The sequence below is a fragment of the Drosophila mojavensis genome, unplaced genomic scaffold (assembly GCF_018153725.1).
Source record: "Drosophila mojavensis isolate 15081-1352.22 unplaced genomic scaffold, ASM1815372v1 contig_81, whole genome shotgun sequence".
Classification (NCBI taxonomy): Eukaryota; Metazoa; Arthropoda; class Insecta; order Diptera; family Drosophilidae; genus Drosophila; species Drosophila mojavensis.
The window spans coordinates 228,477-250,597 of NW_025318907.1; the positions used below are offsets into that span (position 1 = coordinate 228,477).

The 22,121-nt window shown below is 39.0% G+C and overlaps 1 protein-coding gene across 3 annotated transcripts; it reads right to left on the reverse strand.

Moving 5' to 3' along the window:
• Positions 1-410: 410 nt before the first annotated feature.
• LOC6580316 (mastermind-like protein 2) lies at positions 411-21,805 on the reverse strand. 3 transcript variants are annotated; one of them, XM_002006128.4, is made up of 6 exons: positions 21,189-21,805; positions 12,088-13,123; positions 4,378-4,611; positions 3,191-3,439; positions 2,546-3,025; positions 411-2,462 (listed from the first exon to the last, which is right to left on the reverse strand). In XM_002006128.4, exons 2-6 carry the CDS (start codon positions 13,069-13,071, stop codon positions 1,536-1,538), a joined length of 2,874 nt encoding a protein of 957 aa, XP_002006164.1. In that variant the 5' UTR covers positions 13,072-13,123; positions 21,189-21,805; the 3' UTR covers positions 411-1,535. The 3 variants fall into 3 exon arrangements, with proteins under 3 accessions (XP_002006164.1, XP_015019655.1, XP_015019654.1); XM_015164169.3 differs by lacking the exon at positions 21,189-21,805 and adding an exon at positions 18,695-19,042; XM_015164168.3 differs by lacking the exon at positions 3,191-3,439.
• Between the last annotated feature and the right edge of the window lie 316 nt (positions 21,806-22,121).

Sequence of the window (22,121 nt, forward strand, 5' to 3'; positions counted from 1 at the left end):
ATCAAAATAAAAACAATTCAATTCTTCTCTAAAAAATTGTTTATTTAAGTAAATGATAAAGAAAGGCAATAGAAGTGTATACCACGGAATTTCTATACGTTATTTAGCATTGATGCCCGTATTTCGCTTGCTTAATATAACGCTAATATATATCTTTAAATATATATATATATATATATATATATATTTATAATGTTCTTTTTGTTTATATTTAATATAATGAATTTAATATATAGTTTATATGGAATAACACTTAATTATACATTCATTCATATAGATTTCTGTATTGTTCTGTATACATATTTAAAATATATATAAAACTCAAGAGTTCAGCTGGAAATTATTGAAATATTTGTTTGATTTGATTTCTAGTTGTTGTAACAAAATCCATTTTGTATCAACTAAACATTTGTTTAAGTAGAAAAGTTTGCTAAATAGTTGTTACTTTTTAATTACTTTGTGTTTTGTTTGTTTCTTGTGTGTGCTTTGCAGTTTCATTTTCATTTTGTTATTCTTTCGTTTTCGTTTTCTTTTTCTGTTTAGTATCAAACCTCTAAATACTTGCCATATAAATGATTTTGTTTAAATATTTATTAAATGTATACATATATTTATATATATATATTTTATGCTATATATATTAACTATGCAAGTGTTGCATATATGCAATTTGCGCTTACTTTTCATTATCTTCAGATATTCCTTATTGTTTGCTATTTTTTTAATATTCCTCGATTTTTTTTTTTTTTTTTTTAATTTTGTGTTTTCTTTTGTTTTTTTGTTAACATTCATAGGGAAAGTACAAAAGTATACGTGTTTCAAAAGCTTTTCTGTTGTAGTTTTTCGAGTTTCATTTAATACACAGCTAAATATTGTGTAAATCAATCATAATTAATTTTAAAAAACTGGCCTCGTCATTAATATATAAAAACTATTAAACTTAGACATTAACTAATTGGTCTATTTATGCTGCAGCTTGCGGCTTAGCAGCCAAAACAAATATACAATTATTCATATTTATTTATTTATATTTTCAAGTTCTCAAGTTTGGAATGTCTGATAGTTAGCTGGATTTATTTATTTTTTGTTTATTTATATGAAAATTAAATACATATATAGATTTATTGCTTTGTACACGTGAGAGCAACACTTGTGTTGCCATTTGTTTAAAGTTTAACAAATAATTAACTAAATTTAATTCAGCTCTAAGACTGCCATAACATAAGTAGACCAATTATTGATATAACTACATTTGATGCACCTATGCAGAGCCTTTCGACTTAGGCAATTCAATTATAACTAAGACATCAATAAGAACTAGACAAATGATATAAAAACATAACTGTAAATCGACGCGGGACAGCAAACTAAAAAAAAACATTACACGTTTACGTTTACGTTGACGTTTACAAACAATTCAGCTACACTACGTGAATGTTGCTCGGGGCACGAGTTGCGGGTGTTCATCTTAAGGAAACTTTCTGTGTTCGGATTGTTTGTTGTTGCTGCTGCGATGGCGGAACGCGCCTCTGCCCTTACTCACTGTCTATATTGAGACCCACTCGCTTCTCCTCCTCGAGCATGGCGTCGAGCTCATCTGTTAAATTGGCCAACATGTTGCCAATGTCGTTGAGCACATTGACCGACACCTTTGGCGGCACCGCATTGACAGTGGCTGGTCCAGCAGCAGCAGCAGCAGCAGCAGCAGCAGAAGTGACTCCTGCTGGCACAGCTGCTGTTGGCTCTGGTGATGAGGCAGACTCAATGATGCCACTGCCAGCACCACTGGCCATATCTAGGGTGGGTGAGCGCAAGTGCAGCGCGCTGCTGCCAGCGCTGGCGGTGCTATTCATGCTGTCGCTGCGCGCCATTGTGGCATCGTGCAGCGAACTGGAAGATTTCAGCGAGTGGAACGAGTGCGCTATATTGGCAATGGTGTTTGTCGACGACGAACTGGAACTGGAGCTGGAGGAATGCAGATGCGTGCCGGCCGCATGATGTCCAGCACTCGATCCCGCTGCACCGCCGATGCCCGGCAGCTCCTGGCGATTGAGCAGACGCTGCTTGATGGTGCCGGTGTTCTCATTGGCAAACGGTATCGTATCAATCGAATCGATGCTGGAATTCGATTTATTGTCATGATACTTCTCGCAGTGTATCTCGGCCGTTGTCTGCTGTATGGTCGCATAGTTGGCATAGATCGGCTGCTGCTGGCCATTCAGGCCGGCCGCCTGCTGCTGCTGCTGCCAGTGCTGTGCTGTGTGGCCATAGAACATGTGCTGTTGCTGCTGCTGTTGTTGTTGCTGCTGTTGCTGCTGCTGCTGCTGTTGGTTCACTCCGGCAACTGGCGCCTGCTGCGAACCATCCGTGCTCAACTGCCGTGAATTGCGTATGCTGCAGTGACGCCGCGGCGGCTCCGGCGCAATCTTCTTGCCCGTCAAGGGGCTGCCGCTCAAATAGGACTGCAAGAGAAGAAGGAGAGGAAGCGTTATCATTTGAGTGCCACCAGAGTTCTTTCTGTCCACTCTATGTGTCGTCTACTCACTGTTGCACCATCAGCACCACCGGCTGTCACATACTCGGCCGCCGCCGCCGCATTCATGTAGTGATGATGCTCCAGTGGCGGCATCGTATTCAGCACGGCGCGTTGCAGTATGCCGCGCTGCTGGCGTGGCAGCGTGCCGCCGCCCTCCTCGTAGAGCAGCTCGCGCGTGGCATCGTTGGTGGGTGTTATGTCGCCATCGTCGTAGGAACGTCGCCAGGCCATGGCTGCCGCATTGCTGCCCAGCAGACGTGCTGCAGCCGCCTGCTGCTGTTGCTGTTGCAGCAGCTGATGATGCTGCTGCTGCTGCTGCTGTTGCAGTGAGGCGGCAGCTGCCATGGCTGCTGCTGCGGCCGCTGTCGTGGGCGGCCCGAAATGTCCATAGTCCGTGGTCGTATAGTGGCTAAAGGTCAAATGGCTGCGCGTGCTGTTGTCGTGGATATCCTCGAGCGATTCCAGGCTCTTGCCACGTGGCTGACGCACCTGCAATGGACAGCGAAAGAGACAGAGGGAGAGAGAGAGAATTTAGTCACTGGCATGCGGCACTTAAAGTTCAAGGACGACTACGCCTACAATTGCGCCTACAACTGATATTTGCCAAGTATCAGACCCAGCCCAAACACAACCCAACCCGACCCAACCACCCACCTTAATGAGCACCACATCGTTGCCGTTGCAGCACTCGTGATTGCTGCCCGTGCAGTAGTAGGCATCGCCCCCACCCGCAGTGCCCAGGCCACTTCTGTGGCAGCCATTCAGCCCATTGGCCAAGGCATTCACGCTGTTCGCGCTCGTCGCATAGATCTTTGTGTCGTCCCAGGAGACGCGCGTCGTTGGCACATAGGATGGCGTACTGGGTATGGGCACGTTGAATTGCCAGGGCTTGCGCTGGTATTCCTAATTAAGCGCGTCCATTAATCAAATTATTATGAAACGAAAAGGAAATTAAATCAAATTAGAAAATTATGAAAGCAAAACGATAAAAATCAATTTTACAAAAAGAAATATGCAAACAGTAAAGTTAATTTAAATAGAAAAAATTAAAAAATATAAAAATAACAATAATAATAATAATAATAGTAATAATAATAATAATAATAACTACTTAAAATAATAAATTAGCAAAGCAATATTAAAAAATAAAATGTTTTTAATTAAAACTAAGTTAATATATAAATAAATATAGATATTAGAGCTATAAAGAAAAATATAGACTAAAATATATTAATATAAAACAAAACAAAAACGTTTACAAATATACAAAGCATAAAATTTACATAACAAATTTTATACAAAATATAATTATTAGAAATTAGAATTACAAAAATTTAAATATAAATAGGCTTGACAGAAAAATGTAGATTAAAAAATATTGATATCAATATATATTTGCAAATTTATAAATTAAATAAAAATATTGAAACGAAATTATTAAATAAATAAGATACATTAAACAACAAATAAATATAATTTTTTTAAAATATGTAAAATTAATCTAAAATGAATATTTAATTATATTTATATGGAAAGTGCATTTTAAATAACTTATTTTATTTTTTAAAGACATATTGATTAAACAAATATTTATTATGTTAGATAAATTTAAAAAATCTAAATATATAATAAAACTAAATTTGCAATATTAAAAAAGTACTTCCAAAAATAATAAAAAACTTAAGCATGCATTTAATAAATATTAAACAAATATTTAAGCTGACGCAATAAATATGATATAATGCCCAAAATCTAAGTAATTGATGTCATCTTCGTCAGTCTGGCCCAACTACTCTCGCAGCTATTTATTGGCATTTCTAAGTCTAAAATAATAAATTTACCTGTTGCTGATAGGCATTGGCGCCGCCGGGATTCCACTTGCCGCTGATAATGTCCTTGACTCGCTTGATGGCCAGCAATATTTTCTTCTGATGGCCCAGCTTGACAATGCCAATGTCCTCGAGATCCTCCCAGGTCACTTGGGTGACATCGCGCACTGTCTTGTAGTTCTGCTCGAGCAGCGGCTGTATGTACTCCTCCAGGCGCAACAGCTGCAGCCATTCCTCAATTGAACCCTGTTCATGGAAGAGCATAAGAATCATCTTTATTTATGTATTTTTTTTTTTTTTTTTTTTGTATGTTTATTTTTTTTCATCACTGTCTGTCCATATTGACGGCTAATCGCGCTTGATTAACACAGCGAGAAAGCCCCTCAAGTGCGGGCAGCCAGCCAAGCTACAAATTTGTCCATGAACCAATTCCAGGCCAAAGCGCTGATACCACTGCCACAGCGCTGCGGGCTAAGGGGGTGGGGGGCGGGGCACGGGGCACGGGGCAGAGCTATGTATGTTACCCTGTGGTACGTTTTGTACACCGCTTTCTGATGAGCTCGTCGCGGCTCTAATCAGTTGTAATTGATAAGATATGACATAAATCGCGTCAAAGCACAAACATAAAGGAACGGGTAAAGAGACAAAACTCGTCGCTGTTTGCCATTAAACGGTAGCCAAAGCTGCCATGGGCAGAGGCAGAGGCAGAGGCAGACACACCGAGATAGAGACAGCGACAGGCATGCACACACAGACACAGAGACATAGACATAGACACACGCAGCGAGAGGCAGTCAAAAATCATCAGCATCAGCAATTTCGTATACCCTGTAAACAGGCAGCATATATAGAGCCTGTTGCAGCTGCATAATATAGAGAGTATGTCTCTTTAGTATATTATACTATACTATCGATCTATATACATCGATGGCTCTAACAGGTCTTATATAAAGCAATACTCATCATCAATGCCACCTCTACCCATTCAATTTTGCTATTCAATTGCCTAGTTCTAGGGCATCTGTTAGTCGTGCTTACAGCTTTTACCATACTCATATTCATACTTGTTTTTTCATCTGACGTGTTAATAACTTTTGAAGCTTTTGCTCTTTTGCCTGTTGTCTAAATTGGCGTTGATTTCTATTTAATTAAGCGAATGGAATTGTTGTTGTTGCTGCTATTGTTGTTGTAATGCTATTTGTTCCGTTCCTTACGGCAATGGAAAACTGATTTCAGCTAGACTTTTCAAGGGTATAGCCTCTGTTTTAATACAGTGCTAAATTATAATCAAATTCAATAATTATTATTAAGATTGATTCCTTGATTGCTTATGACATCTATCTATAAATGCCCAATCATTTGTTGGATTAAAGCCAAAGCCAAGCTTAAGCTGGAAGAATTTTTTCGGACTAACTGACTTTTTCTTAACTGAAGTTTCAAAAGAAGTTAAATAATACTTGTATAAATAGCAAGATTTTTATTGTGGAAAATTTCCATAGGATTTGCGATAGACAACCTATAGAGACCTAAGCATATTAAATAGAATGTCTTAGCAAATGAATTCTTTATTTAAATGTTAAAATGGAAATTCCACAAAAATAAATTTTAAATTCAAAATAATTTAATTTTTTTTACTAAAACTTTAAGATAAGTTGGTTAATAGATTTATAAATAAACTTGATTTATGTTTGTGGAAAATTTCCATATTTAAGAGATTGGGATTGCAGATAGAAAACTTATGGAGTCTTGGATTATATATAATAAAATAAATATATATATTAAGCAGAAATATATTATTATAAATATAGTGAAAAGTCGATTCTGTATTTTAATTGTTAATTTATACAAATCAATTTTAAATTAGTTGAAATTTGTTTACAAAAGCTTTAAGAAGGTATATAGAATTAAAGAATTGATGCATAAATAATATATAATTTTGTTGTGGAAAATTTACGTAAGAGATAAGCTTAGCTGGAAAAAGTGTCAAGAATTGAATAACATCTGTAAACGCAAGGCAAAAACTTGAGTAAAAACTTTAAAATACCGAAAAATATATATAATGAATTTACTGTGGACTGTTTTTGTCCTAACTAGATTTTCTACCTACAGACTTTGCTATAAGCCAATCGAATAACTGTTTACACATGCAGCTTTATTCAGTTGCTTGTTTATATTTTGCATATCTATGGCAATATTTCATAAATAAATAAAAGTTTGCATGTTTATAGCTATAGTTTATAAACAAATAATTTATTTAGCTCCAAGCACCACTTTAAAGAGATCTGCATATATTTTCTATATCATCGGCAGCTCCAACTCTAATCAGCAAGCGTTGAGACAGCTGACTGCGCAATCGAAAGATGTTAATGAAATTTTAATATTTGTAGAGAGCATCTCGACCGCAGATGCCACAGAAACTTCAAAAATAATATTTATTTAACGTCAGTCAGGCGACATGCCGAAGATATGTATGTGTGTGTGTATATATATTTAGTTTTCTAATTTGAAAACTCATTAGCAGGTAGCATATGGTATGACACCGAAAAAGAAAAAAAAAATAGACCCGCATACAGCAGCCAGGCAAAAACGGAATGGTCAGAAACTTGTTTTTCAGCAAAAAAAAAAAAAAAAAAAAAAAAAAAAATACACACACAGATATGTAGCTGTATATGTATATATAGTTAAATATGAGTACGTCAGGCCGAAAACTAAATACCATTTGGAGTGTCTAATAACGGCAACAACAACAACAACAGCCAGCAGCAAATGCTTGGTCTAAACCTCAAGGTCGTTGCGTTGATTGCGGTTTTTGTTTTTGCCTTATGGAAAGGTATGAGCCGGGCCCAGAGATTGCCAACGACATGTCGTTGACGCTGTTTAATAACTATTTCTGTTGCCTTTTCACTGAGTCTGAGGTATTTTGCTTTATTTCCTTTTTCGTCAGATAAAAAAAAAAATGCCAAAGAAAGTGCCGGATGAGGTTGTTTTTTCTCATATCTTAATTTAGATTTTTATATTTTTTTTTTAGAATGTGAGCTAATGAAGCTTTCGTTTGTAGCTCTATATATGATATATACTTGGATATATATTACATATATACATAATATTGATTTTTGCATGATGTAAGTGAAGTTTGCAGCCACACCCAAGGCGTGCTTGTCGCTCAAGATCAACTGAATAAATAACAATAGTTTTCGGAGAGCTTTGTGAGAGAACCCAAAGACTGTGAGTAACAGCTCTCAATAGCAAATAGAAATAAAATAAAATAGTAAAACAAGAAACATGCGAAAACAGTCACGCAGCATTATACAAAGAGCAAACATAACAAATCAAATAACAACTGAAAAATTCTGCTAGTAAAATATTATGGCGGGTTTGTATACTCATTCACGAGAGTGAAATTAGTATATTGGCTTTGTGTAATGTTAATTTTGAAATTTTAAAAATATATATATTAATTATGAAGTGTCAAGACTTTGCCATAACCATAAACTAATCCACTAGGGGCGTGGCACATTGGTAAAATAATTTCCCAATTTTTTACAGGGATGTTTGAGGGCCTAGGGAGTTGAAATTTGAATTGTTTACTCGCGTTGACAGCAAAAAATTAAATATATATCTACGCCCATTCGAGGCGTGGTAAGTCGCGAATAAAACTGTATTTGTTTAGTATTTAGTAACTCTAAATTTAACCACTAAATTACTGTTGACAATATTTATTTTTTATATATTTTTAAATATAACAATTAAGGGCGTGGCAATTGGGAAAATAGATTTAACAGCATTTGGACTATGATTGAGTATTCTGCAGTCGGTAACGCCCGACTGCAACGCGCTTACTTCATTTATTTCAACTGAAAACCCAAACGAAGCGCAAAAAAAAAATGTTTAAACAAAACTAAAAGCTGAGGTCATTTTGTTGAAAAATTGCACAGCTTCAAAAGCGTCGCAAATCGGTCGAGATATTGGCACATGCATAAATACAGTCAGCCATCGGTTATTAAACAAATGCCAAACAACTAACGATATACAATGGCAGATAATGGAAACCGAAAAAAAAACAAAAAAAAACTGGCAAACAATCAGCCATAGGTTATAATTTGAAACAAGCAATTAAGAGAGCTCCAACAAAATGGAATGTGGACCGAGTTGCAGAGCTGCAGATACAAATAGATAGCCGATAAATGATATTTCAAGTTGCGCTTGCAACCGGCAACAACTGCAACAACAACAACAACATATGCATTTTTTAAGCTCTTGGCATGGCATGCAGGCAGGTGGGCAGCTGACAGACCGCATTAAGTCCAGCCCAAGCAGGTGGGCGGCGGGGAATGCGCGCGCGCGCGCGTTTTGACTTTTCAGCTTTGAGAGGCTGACGAAATCAATGAATCAGACGAAAGACTTCAAATGCAGTTACAACTAGGGTATTATATATGGGGGGGACTATGGCTAGCTGAGCGGGTGGGCGCTGGTTCAGTGACTTTGTCTGATTTTTTATGATATTCATAAAGCTGCCATTGAAGGCGGACTTTAAAGTGAAATCCATGCTGAATGCATGACTATCGCATTATAAATGATACGATATTTCAGTTTGTAGAATGTCATAATTGTGAGCGTTACAAGCTGATTCAGTACAGCACAGGTAGCCTATAGAATATATAGAAGCAGTCAGTAATTGTTTTAAACAATGTTCTATTATGTTTTCTTAGTGAATTAGATTTTATTTTGACGTAAAGTTTCCAGATTAAAGATCCAATGGACTGAATAAATATGTGAGAGAATATGAAGTATAAAGAAATGAAGACAAATCAAATGATATGGAAGATAAAAGATATAGTAAAATATAAAAATTATGTTGTTAAAATATATAGAAGAACATCAGCAGTCAAATATATACGAGACAAGTTAAAGGAAAAAACAATAAAATAATAATAATATATGAAATAAGGTTAAAGATGAGGTCATAACTTAATCACTCAAACCTTCCTTGACATCGTCATACTATATGAATAGTAACTACTCTATATATGATACAATATTTATTATATATACATATATAACTAATTCAACCATATTCTTCTTATCTTAAGCGCAAAGTCCCCTTAATACTACTCTTTGTTTTAATTTTGTTACTTTCAATATAATCTGCTATATATTTTTTATAGCTACAATAAATGAAAGCATATTTCGATAACAATCGATAACATGATAACACAAAAGATTGCAAGCCACTCCATATATTAGTTTTGCGATCATGACTAATGATAATACCCATATATACTTTCTTCCTAGTTACTGTTTTTAGTGTGCCACGAAATGTCAACACGTATCAGAAGCGATTAATATTTGACTTTTCGTGAGTTACTTTTATTGTAATGCCATGGATGGGGTTTTAAGAGGGCTTGAGCACCACATTTGGTTATGAGAAACCTGTGTCGAGGGCTTGTTTCAGTTGCACGTGAAATGCATATCGAAACGACAATCGCAATGCACTCGGTTATGTCACGTATTTAATCGGATATTGTAGACGCCCATCAAAAATGATGTGGATAAGGCGACGTTATGCATATATGTATGTAGCGGAACTTTTTCACTTCTGAAAAGCGCGTGTGTGAATCACATGATATATATGTATATATATATATATATAAGTAATATCAGATAATGTCAATTTGCTCTAAATATTAGCAAAGTTAAGAAAGTTAAGCTAGAGTCTTACATGTTTATCCAGAGACTCGACTACTTTGTGAGGGATAACTTATATAAATTTGACTATATATTATTCTGATATATTACTTCTGAAAACTAGTTTTCTCAAATGACTTAATCATCAGTTGTAGCAGCTTGTTATCTTTCAAGTTCAGTCTTTAATCTTGAAATTGCATGACACTCAAAAGCCCAGTTCCATTAATTGTTAAGAGGCATAGAGACTACTTTGGTCTGTCAATGTTCAATGTTAACGCGCCGTCGATCAATTAGCCTTGCAAAAGTTTCGAGTCAATGTATTAGCTGATCCGTAAGCCCCGCACACCTTGCCACCTGCGAAATGTCACCTGCGAAAGGCGCCAACACGTTAAGCTTGAGAGAACCTCACAGAGTTTACGTTGATTTTGCATTCTGTTGCCTGTTTATAGAGTCGAGTGTTTTTTTTAATGAATTGTTGATGGGAATTAATGTGCGCATATTAAACGAAATTCTTTCATTAACAATAAAAATAAAAATAAAATAATAAGAAGAGAATAACAGTTTGCTGACGACGGCGCTTTTTATGGTTCGGGGTTGGCTCTCAGCAGAGCTCACAATATGTGAGAAACGAGTTTTTGCAGCACGACGGACTGCAAATGCCTTTTTAATGAAATATATAAAAGATAAGCTGCGAAAAAAAAAATACAAATACAAATAAACAAGCGAACGAGCGACAGACAGCGAACTAGTTGGGACAATCCCTGGCTAATAGAGATGAGAGATCTTACGAAGGGAGCAAAAACAAAAGGGAGATGAATATGTTTATATATTAATTGATATTTAAGACGTGGGAAGCTATTAAATTACATATACGTGAGGCTATTTAGAAATCAGATTAAGCAAAATCTTTCGATTTAATTACTGCTCAGATTTGCTGCTTTTGATTGGGGAATTACAATTTAGAGAGCATAAAACTACTGCATGGAATGAACACCTACACATATGGATGGCATTATAATGCTTTGAAAATTTTATCACGAAAGCTCAACTAGAGCAAACGTTATGCAAGAAGCGATGATTTGGCAATCCCAACTAGAGAGCTCCTATTTATATTTTATTAAATCTTTATCTACTGAAAGCTCATAAAATTCCTTAACAACATAGATAAAGTTCCATAGATCCATATATCACATCTCAAGATCATCCTACATGAAAAAGAGAAACTTCTATTGGGTCAATTAGCTTTAAGATATGAGATACGAGTAACTAATTACCGTGCAACATTATCTTAAAGAGAGAGCGAGAGAGAGAGTAATCATTTGATATAGAGAACAAAAATTATAAGACAATTCATTTTATTAATTAGACAGAGGCATCCTAGTCAGGCACTGCCTAGTTTTATTTATTTTGAAAAAGAACTTATGATCTTCTAGAAAGTTTCTAAGCAGCTCTTCAGTTATGAACGAGGCTTTTTTTCTAAAGACAATAAAAACAATGTTTAAGCAACGATGCGCAGCTGAAGATTCTAAATCCACATATCACACCTTGAGATCATCCTACATAAAAAAGAGAAACTTCTAATGAGTGGACAAGTTTTAAGATAAAGATACGAGTAACTAATTACCACACCACACTATCATAGCACAAGAGAGAGAGAGAGAGAGAGAGAGAGAGAGAGAAGCTTATGTTGATAGTCTAAGATCATCTGATATGGAGAAACTTGTTAGCTTTATCCAAGTTTATCCAAGTGAACTAGAGACTAACTAGAGACCGGCTGTTCTGTATTCAATGAGCTACGATCGTCGGGTAGTGCCCATCTCTAGCTATTTTCACCTTTAGTATGCCGGCAATTAATGCCAATTTGACAAATTGCTATCTGTTGACTTATGACTAAGTTGGCTTTATGCAAATATCACGAGTTTTGCGGCTGATTAGATAGGGAAAAGCGGAACCGGTCGGTCGGTCTGACTATACTAGGTTGCTAGGTTGAGTTGACTTGGGTTGGGATGGGTTGGGTTCGTCTGTTTGTTTACTTACCGGCACAAAGTGTGGCAGGTTGTCGAGCACCTGCAGCTTGTCGATGCGCTGCTTGATGCGTTCGCGATGATGCGGATTCTTGATGCCGATGGCGGTGAGATCCTCGGGTGTCATCCGTGCAATTGTTGGCAAATCGTAGCCGGCGGCTATGAACAGCTGGGCGTACTCCTCGTGCTTCATTTCGAGCAGCCAATCGATGATGAGCTCATCGTTGCGCTGCCGATCCACGCTGCCGATCGAGCAGGAGCTGACGGAGCTGCAGCGGGGCGAGGAGAGCGGCGCACGTATCGAGGCGCCCGATGAGGAGACGCCCGTTAAATATGATGAGGCACGACCCGAGTCCAGGCTGGCGGTGCTGTGCCGCGACCCCGAACCGGCCGAGCCCGACGATGAGCCGGGCGAATCGCGACCAGGCGATTGGGTCAGATCAATGCCCTGATCCTCCTGCAGCGCCAGCTGCTGGTGATAGTAGACCGCCGCCTTGTGGGTAAGCGGCTCGCGCAGCGTCGCGCAGAATACGGGCGGTGGACAGGCCACAATGCTGGGCGGCAGCGTCGTCTGCGCCGGAGCCTGTTTGCTGCCAGAGCTAACACCTGCAGCTGCTGCCGCTGCTGCTGCTGCAGTTACTCCAGCGCCAACGATTGGCTCATCCTTTAGGCGCAGCGCCACGCTCGTCTCGCGCGGCAGATTGAAGCCGCCCTCCTCCAGCGAGGGCGACGAGACAATGCTGCTTCCACTCATGCTCCCAATCCCATCGTCCAGTTGCTGAAGATGTTGTAGATGCTGTTGTGGCTGCTGCTGCTGCTGCTGTTGTTGCTGTTGATGGTGTCGCAGTGGCCCGCTCAGGCGGTAGAGCGGTATCAGGGGCTGATGATGTCCGCCAAGGGGTGAGCCGGGCGTCGGCTGTTGATCTCCTGGTATTGTGGGCGGCTGTACCTTTTTAGCTTGTGCCGTCGATGCGTGCGGCTTCAGTGAGCGATGCATGGCGCGCTTCTGTGACTGCTGGCCGCGCTGGCCAAATTAGCTGCAGCGACTCCTGCAAGAGCAAAGCAAATAAAAACTGCATTAGGAAAATATGCATATGGAGGCAAAGCCAGATGTGCAGCAGATGTGACTCTATATATATATCTATGTATGTGTGCGTGGAGTATGGGAAATCTGCATAATTGGGCATAAATTTTCGTAGCTCTAGCTAAAAATAGGGTCACACTGTTTATGCGCTCGCGCTGCTGCTGCGGCAAGTCAATAAACTGCCATAGGGCACGAGCAGCGCGCTGCACAGTGGGCTGCATTATATGCACTAATGGCCATAAAAAACACAGTAGTACGACGGAGCACTAAAAAAAAAATCAAAGGCAAAAAAGAACTTGGCGATAAGCTAAAAATTTCTCTAGCTTTAATAGTGGCGAAATGGTTTGCGGTCATATGGACAGACGGACGGACATTCCACCAAACGAATATACTCATTTCACTTCAGAGGAATGAGCATAATTACCAAATTAGAGCACGTCTAGGAACATAAAATATGACTCCAAGTATTATTGCCAACTAGTTTAGGCCATGTTGTTTTATATACACACACACATACATATTAACTGTGACCCACTGTGCGCCCGTAGCATCGTATTACAAATTTCATTCACCAAACACAACTAAAAACAAACAACAAGGGGAGAGAGAATAGTGCCAGAGACGAAGTCAAAGTTCGTTGACTGCGGGCTGCGTTTAGGGCGGCTGGGGGAGGGACAGACAGGGCGTGCGGCTTATAGTTGCGGCTTGTCTAGGCGCTACGTCATAATACACTTGAAAAATGCAGCGGCAGGCAGCGACGCTGGCGCAAATCTGGCAAAAGTCACGAACAGCGCTACTGCCTGGGCCATGTCATTAACATTAGCGAGAACAAAGCCGCAAAATACTCGGAAGCAATAACAGAAATTAAGCTTTAATATGCACAGTTCTTTTCTGGCGAAACAGTTAAAGGCCAAAAACGATTGACTGGAGCATTTATCGATAACATGCTAAGTGCAGCAACGGCCACCTGTTCGAATAACTACTCGATGCTGTGCCCGGCCCGGCCGGACGACGTAGTATACGATACAAGCACGCAAACACAAATACACACACACGCACACACACATACACACTCACATGCACCGAGAAGCAGAGTTACCGACTGAGAAGAGCAACGAATACAGCACAAGAAGCAGGTGCCAAATTTCATATCGTATCTGTGTATGCGTGTGCGAGTGGGTGTATAAAGAGAGGCGAAACGTAGCAAAAAAGCAGAGCAAAAGCTAAAAAAGCAACAACAACAACACGTAAAACGGTGGCAGTAGTAAATTTCATTTACAAGCCCGTCGACTGCCTTTAATGAATTTTTATGTATGCGACGTGAAACGAAAATTAACGAAAAACTGCAGCCGAAGGCGCGGGAGAGGCCCAAGCAGCGCAGCTCAAAGTAAAGGAGAGAGCGCACAAAATGGAGAGCGAGCGAGTGTGAGAGAGAGAGAGAGAGAGAGCGAGGCGTGCAGAACCGAAGCACAGATGGCAGTGGACAGTTAAGTTGAGGCAGAGGGCAGCGTAAGCAGAGGTTGAACGGAGTTTGCAGTAGAGGCAGCTGGCAGAGGCTGAGCAGCGTTTGTAGTAGGGTAGTATATCAAAAACTGCGAACGATATACAAATGTGGGTTGCGATTTGCTGCTGCCGCTGTTGTTGTTGTTATTATTATTATTGCTGTTGTTGTTGTTGTTGTTGTCACCCACACACCCCGTTCGCCCAGCTGCTGCATTTGCAGATGTTGTTGAACCGTGCGGCCGGCTTGCATTTTGGGCTAACAATTTCTGTTTTGCCTGTCTTGTTTCTTTTGTGTCCCGTTTTATTTATTTTTTTTCCCGTCTTTTTCTCTTGTTTACTACCCATTTTTATGAGTACATTTTGCCATAGTCTTTTGTTGCTTGCACATTTAATTGCAAACATAGCACACGGACACACACAGGGCGCCCCCTGGCGTAAATAATACAAAAACTATTGCAATTGCTGTTGTTGTTGTTGCTGTTGTTGTTGCTGGTGCTGGGTGTGGGTGGTGAGTAATCATAATGAGCGCAACAACACTTGCGCGTGCAAACATGTACATATATACACATGTAACTGTGTATGTGTGTGCATGTGTGTGTGTGTGCTTGAGCATAAAAACTGATTGGAAATGCAATTGGACGCTTGGGCGGCCTTTTCCTATTAGAAACTCTGCACACAATACAAAACTATTACAAAGGGCAGCACAGGCTGAAAGATTTATTGATTGTCGCACACACAAACACACAAATTGATGAGTGTGTGTGTGTGCACATACAATGTAGCGGAGTTGCGGTTTTGAAGTTAGCAGCAAAAACGCTGAGCAACTAAAAATAATTATGGTTGCCATTGCTTTAAACACACACATACAAAGACACACACACATACAGACGCCGACAACATGCAGACATGAATACATATAAACGAGCACAAAGGGACCGCAAAGTTGATACGCTACTCAATGGGGGAGTATTGAGAGTTAGTTATAAAGTTTGAATAATTTTTTGAATGGGCTACGATAAGAACTTGTATGACACTCTCGTCTATCTATAAGAAAAATAAGTTCTCGTATTACAACTGTGGGGTGAAGTCAAAGGGGGAAAATGCATTTCATTTCACTCATCAAATGCTATACATGAGTATGTCGCATTAAGAGATTTCACAGCATAATAAAACTATAAATTTACAGCTCATGTTGTCGAGAAATTATAATTTTCTTACTAAAGAATTTATCCGAAATTAGAAACGACATCTTCTTGGCTTTGGAATAAGTCACATTAAATTTAAGAGATTTTCTTCCATTTTCATTTTCTTTTTTTGATTTGAATAAATTTTAGAATTATTATGTGAAGATTCTACTTAAATCAGATTGCATATAATAAATTCATACAAAATCAAATTTTTAAAATAATTTTATTTTTTTTTAAATAAAAATAATAGATTTTATTTAATAATCTTCAATATTTAGATTTTACAATTCCAATTTCTTTTTGTTTCTTAATATTGCATTGAACTATTTGCTGAATTTTTGTTTATGCAGATCTCAAAATGTAGACAAATAATTTATTTCCATTTGATAGAATTTTTTTCACAGAAATTAAAATACTTTTATATTCATTTCTTCAAAACTCCATACACTAATTTTCAAAGAAAATTCTTAATTGATATTCAGATTTAATTAATTCAATTATGAGCGAAATGAGAGTGCGTAAGTGTATTTGCAGTTCGTTAGGCGTGTGTTGTCGCGGTGAGCCGTTAAAGTTTACTGGCATGAGTAATCAGCCAAATGGAGCGCAATAAAATGGCAACGGCAACGGAACGGCAACACGGCCAATCTATCAGGCCAGGCAACACATCAACTAACTTGATGTTGCCCAGCCACCCCCGATAAAGACTGCTCGACCACCAACCACTCCACGGCCAGATTCATATGGCGAACTGGCAATGGGACATGGACTTCAAATGGGTAAGGGGAGCAGCAGCAGTTGGGGGCGGCGGCGGCGGCGGCTGAAATCAAATGAAGCGAGTCTCGTTCTCATGTTTATTAACGGTGCTTAACTGGGATATTGTAGAAGAGTGTGTGTGTGTGTGTGTGTGTCCATGTCTGTGTCTGTGTGTGTGGGTGTCATTAAGTACGCTAGATAAAGGGACCGCCCAGGCAACACTTCATTAACAGCGCGACTTATTGACAACGGGTTTTTCTAACACCCTGTTAAGATACCCAGAACCGAATGAACAACTTGGACATAAAGTCTTTTAGTAGCGCTTAAACTTAATTGATTTGATTAACTAGTTGTTCAACTAATGCCGAGCTTTAATTAAAATTTACAATGCAGTTTGATAGAAAAGTAAATGCTAACGGCTCTTGGTTAATCCTTTGCAGTACCACAGGGTGAACAAATTGAATGTCTGTTCCGTAAACAACTTGATGGAAAAGCGAAACAGAATAGGTCTTTATACTCTTATTTCCTTATTTTGTAGGTCTTTCTTTCTAGCTCTTCACAGGGTATCTCAAGCGCATATCATACTCCATATTTGCTGCTGCTGCGGGTGCTTTGCATATGTCATGAGACGCTTTCCATACTTTCCCTAAAATGCAAGGCTGATAAAAAGTCTTTTCTTTTTTAGTTTTTTGGCTGCATTTTTCTTACATTTCTTTTCAGTTTATTTCTGATATTTTTTTGGTCGCTTTGCCACGCCCCACTGAGTGAGTCTTAGTTTTCGTGTACTTGTACATTGTTGGTAGCGTGTTTTGTCAGCCAGCAGCAGCAGCAGCCGTAGCAGCAACAGCAACAGCAGCAGCGACAACAAAAACAAAGTAAAAGATGGTGTCGCTGCCTGTCGATAACTGGAGATGTTGATCTTGCAAGAAGCAAAGCAGAGGAGAGGACAACAAAAGCAGCCAACGATGGCCGCAGGCCGTATAAACTTGTTTTGCCTGTGTAAAGGGAGTTGTTGTCGTTGTCGATGTCGTTGCTGGTGTTGTTGTTGTTATTGCATTGTCTTGCGTTTTGTTTCAGGTTTCATCTGGCAACGCCAAGAACGGAGCAAACAAGAGCCCATAAAAAGCTCGTAGGAGTAAAATGCAACACACGACGAAGATGTGTCAATTGTGTGGGCGAGAGAGGGAGAGGCAGAGAGTGTGTGAGCGGAGCAGACGAACTCAGCCACATACATATGTACGTGAATATACACTGGTCGGCATTAGTATTTAACCAAAATAAAATGGATTTTTGACCATATATTTTGTTAAAGAAATTTAGTATATTCTGTTTTTATATTATTTTGTATTATTATATATAGAATATAGAATATAAAAGAAATTTAAATATAGGGAAATCTTTTTTCCACAAAACATATACCTTGATTTTATTTTTAATCAGGTTCCATGAATTAAGTTTTTCTAAAAATAAAGCTAACTGTCAAGTTTTTTATTATTTATCTATATAAAGGAAATTATAATAGGGATTCCTTTATAAAGTCAAAGGTGCATTAAATTTATTTTGTCAAAATACTTATGCCGACCACTGTATGTATATATGTACATATTTAGTTGTACGTGCAGTTAACGGTTAATGCAAAGCGAATGCGTAGCGCATATGGCACCAGACAAGCAGACAGACACACCGAAGAAGAAGAGACGGACAGACTGACAGACAAACCAAATAAGGTTGTCAGCACGTCTGCACGTCGCAGCAGCGCAGCAAAGCTCCAAAAGCGGCCATCAATTCTGCTTTTTGGTCAAAATACGCGAACAAGTTGTAAAGCGAGCAATGCGAACAAAGCAACAACAACAACAACAACGGTTGTAAAAGTTCCAGTGTAAGAGGAGAGACAGTGCAGGCAGGCAGAGAGCATTTACAGTTATGTACATTGAACTTTTTAGTACCTAAGCACTTGCCACCCACTTGCAAAGTGCGTTTACTACTACGCACGCACGCACACAAGCACACCAACAGTAACACACACATACACGTACACACTCACAAATTTGCAGAATATAAATCCGCAACTGTGACAAAAATATGATAATTACCATTTGAAAACGTCGATTTCTGCAACAACTTTTATGGCGTACACAAAAGCTCAACTGAAATGAGCATTAATTATATATTTTGTAGAAATTGCACTAGATTTGGTGGCATTTAAACGCGTCCGAAAATTCTGTGCAAATTTCTTTTGCACAAACACACGCACACAAACTAAACACCAACACTGATACCGACACACACGCACACACGAAACAAGTAAAGCATATGAAAAAGGCAGCGCAAAAAGTTGCCGCTGCGGCGACTGCGGCTGCGGCTGCTGCTGCTGAAAGAAACGAAGAACTAGCCGAAAAAAGGCGGAGCGAGCGTGCACGAGCCGACGACGACCGCAAGTCAAAGCGTATTGAAAACGCGGCTCAAGTTCGAGTCGTCCAAGTCCTCCGGTTGTACAGTGCCAAAGTTGTTCAAAAAGAGAGCGAGATGAAAAGAGATGGAGCGGATAGAGAGTAAAAGAGTGAGCGAGCGAGAGTGCGCGTAATTTTTGCGGCACTCAAAACTCTGCTCAATTTATTTATCCCAAGTCAAACCAAGCCAATTTGTTGCAATTGAAACAATAACCGTTGCCTGACAATTTATTGTTGCTGGCAAATTAGTTAATAAACGAAACAACAGTCGGTCTCCGTTTTGATTATAGACGTGTGCATACAATTTCGCCGCACTGTAGCGCCTGAAGGAGCGCAGCCTGATGAGAGAAATGCATTCATTTCCAGTTGTACAATTTACGCACAGTGGACCGAATGAAATTGGAACGCAACGGAAACCTGTCCGAATGAGATACCTTATGAATATTTACTACCTGTCATTGCTTTTATTTTTATTTTTTTTATTATTTCCCCAGATTGGTATGATAAGAAGTAGAGGTCAATCCATTGAGGCGGGAAAAACTTAATGATCGTTTGTAATTTGCATTCAGTCGTGTTTAGCATGGGAAAACTTGTAAAACTTGGCCCAAATCATTAACGTAACTCAATTCCAAGGCTAAGCATACAAAGTAAAGTTGTTTAATCAATTTACAGCTTGAAATTATTTAACTGATTTAGTTTTTGAAATAATCTGCCTACAACAGATTTCAAATTACAACAGCGGAATTTATTTTTTAATATATTATATTTTTATATTATATATTTTAATGGAAATAGGCTTAAGCTCTCAATTTGAAAATTGAAAATAATCAAATATTAAATACTTTTACATCAAAATGTTCTATTAAGCTTTCTTTTAACAGAAAACATTCCACTGTGCGCTGTATGCCACAAAACATATCCAAACACACACACTCACGTATAACCAGAGACAGGCTAGTCAACCACTTTGTTTGCCGCATAGGCCAATAAGAGCCGAAGTCAGAGAGTAGAGATAGAGAGAGAGAGAGAGAGAGAGCGAGCACGCGCTCCACACGAGCTTCACACAAAAACTTCAAAAAAGGCTCCAACTCTATTAAATGGCCTGCGCACGCTGCCGTTCTCTTGCTCCCGCTCTCAGCTTTATGCTCTCTGCTTTTACCACTTACGAGCGCTCTCTCGCTCTTACACAGAAACACTCGCTAAGCTGTCAGTTTACCCCCTCCCCCGCTCATATGAACGACAATTCTAACACTTCATTGGAGCCGTTTACGTTGTGTTGCGTTGCGTTACGTTGCGACGGCAACGACGCGTCGTCAAGTCATTTGATTCCCACACAAATCTCTGCATATTGAGCGTACGAGCGAGAGTCGCTCCCCATTATGGCAAGTGAGTTATGAGCCTATGTGTGTGTGCGTATGCGTGTGCGTGTGTGTGCGTATGTTTGTACTGCGCTTTCTATTGATTTATATGAGCTTTATAGCGCAATCTGAGTGCTTTGCAACGGAGTACAAAGCTCAGTTGAACTAAACGCGCATTGAATTTCCAAGTGAACTGCCAAAGACAATGCGTAAATGACAGCTAAACATTTAATTGCCGACGAGCGCGTTTTGTAAAACAAGTAGGGGGAATAAATTATATCAAGCATCAGCAGAGCAGAGCTCAGCGGAGCCAGCGCCAGAGTTGCCACAGCGCCATTGTTGTCTGCAGCACGCGTCAGTAGCGGCGCTCAAGCGTAACGCATCGCTGCTGCTGCAGCCGACGCTGACACGTGTTGGTTTATTAATTACATAAGCAGATGCAGCCGCAGAAGCAGAGGCAGCAGCAGCTGCATATTGTCTGGAAACAAAAACCAATTTCCTGCATAAGCGTATGGCAGCTCTGCCACAAAGGACCCGAACAGCTGGCAGCCACTGTATACAACAGGGTATAAGAAGCAGCAGACAAAATTGACAGATGGCGCAGTCGCCGCCGACGTCGACGCCGGCAGCAGGACACGAGTGTCAAAACAAAACATTTCAAACACAATAGTTCAATGGAACCCAAAACAGCCGGTTAATGAAGAGTTAGAAAATTTGTTGAATGTTTAGTAAATTAGATTGTTAAAAATACAAAATAAAATGGACCAAATAACGCTTACCTTTAGTATGTATGGAAAAGCTATTTTTCTCACTGTTTGCCTCTTTCAATTTCCAACAAAAAAGACCAATAACAAAGAGCAAGTTAATCACATTAAAACACAACCGCGACGAAAGTTGACACACAAAAGTAAACAAATGTAAAAACTGTAACAGGGCATTAATTATTGTATTTGTCGTTGCCTGTTTTTATGGTATTTTCTTCCAGCACTCTTTCACTCACACTCACGCACACAAATGCACAGATACAAATGGCGCGCGCGCGACTCATAAAAGTAAAACATAAAACCAGATTAATTTTTTGTGCAGCCGAAAAGAGTTTATTAAGCTGCGCTGCTTACGTAGTTGTTCCCGAGTTGTTGTTGCTGTCGCTACTTTTTATTGTTTGCTACGCCGCCATTTTCTTAGTTGTGAACTCGTTATTTTAACTAATTTTGTGCTCGCAGCTCACATTGGATTTAATTATTACAATTTTTTGTGCTTTTATTAAAAACATTTATTAGCTGTATGTATTAATATGATCCATTAATTTATGCGTTTTTAATCACAAAATCTGATCTGCGCGACAAAGCGACGCGAACCAACGCAACCACTTAGCAAGAAAACAAAAACATAACTGAGACTGGCTGTAGACTTAAAGCAGCAAAATACCAATTCCAAAATTGGAGTTATCGATAACATGCTATTATTTTGTAGTATATTTTTCGGAATTCGTTTAAAAAAATCTTTGTATAAAAAAATGTGTATATATGAGAGAAAATATGACAAATAATACATAAATGGATTTTAATTGATAATAAAAATGAAAACCTGAAAACTATTTCTATATTATAGAATATTCATTTTTATTAAGGATTCGTGTTTTAAACTGATATCACTAACCAGAGAGTGCTCTCTGGTTAGTGCTGATATGCAATTAATTCTTCATTTTTATT

What these genes read in the sequence shown, in the direction of transcription:
- LOC6580316 (XM_002006128.4), bottom strand. Translation starts at nt 13,071, where the DNA reads ATGCATCGCTCACTGAAGCCGCACGCATCGACGGCACAAGCTAAAAAG. An exon ending in ACGATGTGGTGCTCATTAAG is followed by an intron (nt 3,026 to 3,190) that starts GTGGGTGGTTGG and finishes TGTCCATTGCAG; the next exon opens with GTGCGTCAGCCACGTGGCAA. An exon ending in GTGGTGCTGATGGTGCAACA is followed by an intron (nt 2,463 to 2,545) that starts GTGAGTAGACGA and finishes CTTCTCTTGCAG; the next exon opens with TCCTATTTGAGCGGCAGCCC.